General features: G+C 44.8%; 1 protein-coding gene across 2 annotated transcripts in view; it reads right to left on the reverse strand.

Moving 5' to 3' along the window:
- Positions 1 to 1,143, reverse strand: part of LOC106522910 (WD repeat-containing protein 37) — a gene marked incomplete at its 5' end in the record, with an annotated part of 6,092 nt that extends 4,949 nt beyond the window's left edge. The window contains 5 exon segments of one of the 2 annotated variants that reach the window (XM_014016153.1): positions 43 to 184; positions 271 to 505; positions 576 to 652; positions 922 to 966; positions 1,072 to 1,143. In XM_014016153.1, coding sequence (XP_013871607.1) covers positions 43 to 184; positions 271 to 505; positions 576 to 652; positions 922 to 966; positions 1,072 to 1,143 — 571 coding nt within the window. 2 annotated transcript variants of the gene reach the window in all.
- Positions 1,144 to 1,528: the final 385 nt, after the last annotated feature.

Here is a 1,528-nt window from a genome sequence, read left to right on the forward strand (position 1 = left end):
TGTGTGTGTGTGTGTGTGTGTGTGTGTGTGTGTGTGACTGACTCAGTGTGTCCCTGGAACACATTGACGGAGTGGATGGACGGGTCTCTGAAGTCCCACAGTCTGAAGGTGGTGTCTCTGGATGAAGTGACCACCAGGCGCTGGTTGGGGTGGGTGCAGCAGTGGGTCAGCTCCTGATCGTGGCCTGAACGAACACAAAGCCTCCRCAGGTCAGGATGAAACGTAGTTTTCTTTAGTTTTACAGTAAACCGAGCGTAGCCGTGAGGATACCAGTGAGCGAGTGAACCAGCTCTGAGGTCTCCACGTCGTAAAGGTTGGCGGCTCGATCCCAGGAGGCCGTCACCGCCTGTTTGCCCCCCACCAGCCAGTCGGCGGCGATCACCACGCCCTGGTGGCTGCGCAGCGTCGTGGTTGCCACGCGGATGGAGGGGCAGTCGATGGGACCCTCCACCTCGCCGTCGGCGTCGTCTTTATCCGAGAAGTCCACGTCGTCTTCGCAGGGCGTCTGCTGCGGGGGGAGGGGGGGTGAGTTCAGGTACAGGAACAGAGGAAACAGAGGCGGCGTTCAGGCTTACGCTGATGTCAGCGACGGGCTGGGGGGTCGGCAGCTGCACCATGTACCTCCAGATGTGAGCCGTCTGATCTCCAGAGGCTGGAGGGGAGAAAAGATCACATATAAAACAGATTCAAAGCCTTTGATGAAAAGATGAAAGGTTTTTACTCTCCTTCATTATTTCAGTTTTAAATATATTCATCTGTATATTTCCACAGAGGCACAAAACTGTTTGAATGTTCTCAGCTGAAGCAGAGATAAAAATCCTTTAAAACTATGAAGAAGATGGTGGAACAAGAACCTTTATTCTGATTAAACCTGTGAAAAGAAACAATATAATATATATTTTTTAATTCGTGGATCATTACCTGTTAGAGCCATCTGTTCAGTGGGGTGAAACTTTATGGAGTTGACTGCAGAGAAACAAAAATATATGTACATCACTGATATACACCAGTACTATATCCACACATWTGTGTATATATGAACAAATAAATGTTCTGAATATTTCAAAGTACCTGATCCTTGATGGCCCAGATATTTGAGGAGGCACTTTCCCGTCTCGATGCTCCACAGCATGGCAGTGTGGTCTGACAGGAGAAACCAACTAGTTAACATTTACACCTGTCCAATAATGTGACGCAGCATGCTACGGTCGTTTTTGACTTTGTTAAATTTATGAAAAATAAGGAGCATAAATATTTTAACTAAGCTAACTATCTTACAAAATGTATGGGTGAGAGCTACAGTGTTTCAAAGTGTTTGAAGTCACAGGGACAATAAATGAGGGGATAAACAGCTTAAGAAAAGTTACATTTAAGACTTTTTAATGACTCTTTTAACATAAAACAATTAGCTGCAAGAGGTATTCTGTAAATTATATATAAAACAAACAAAATTGAGACAAAACTGCTTAATATTTGAGACAAATTACAATCATCCTACTTACAAAGTGTTGACATTTTAAAGGGATCC

Source organism: Austrofundulus limnaeus, unplaced genomic scaffold, assembly GCF_001266775.1.
Source record: "Austrofundulus limnaeus strain Quisiro unplaced genomic scaffold, Austrofundulus_limnaeus-1.0 Scaffold139, whole genome shotgun sequence".
Classification (NCBI taxonomy): Eukaryota; Metazoa; Chordata; class Actinopteri; order Cyprinodontiformes; family Rivulidae; genus Austrofundulus; species Austrofundulus limnaeus.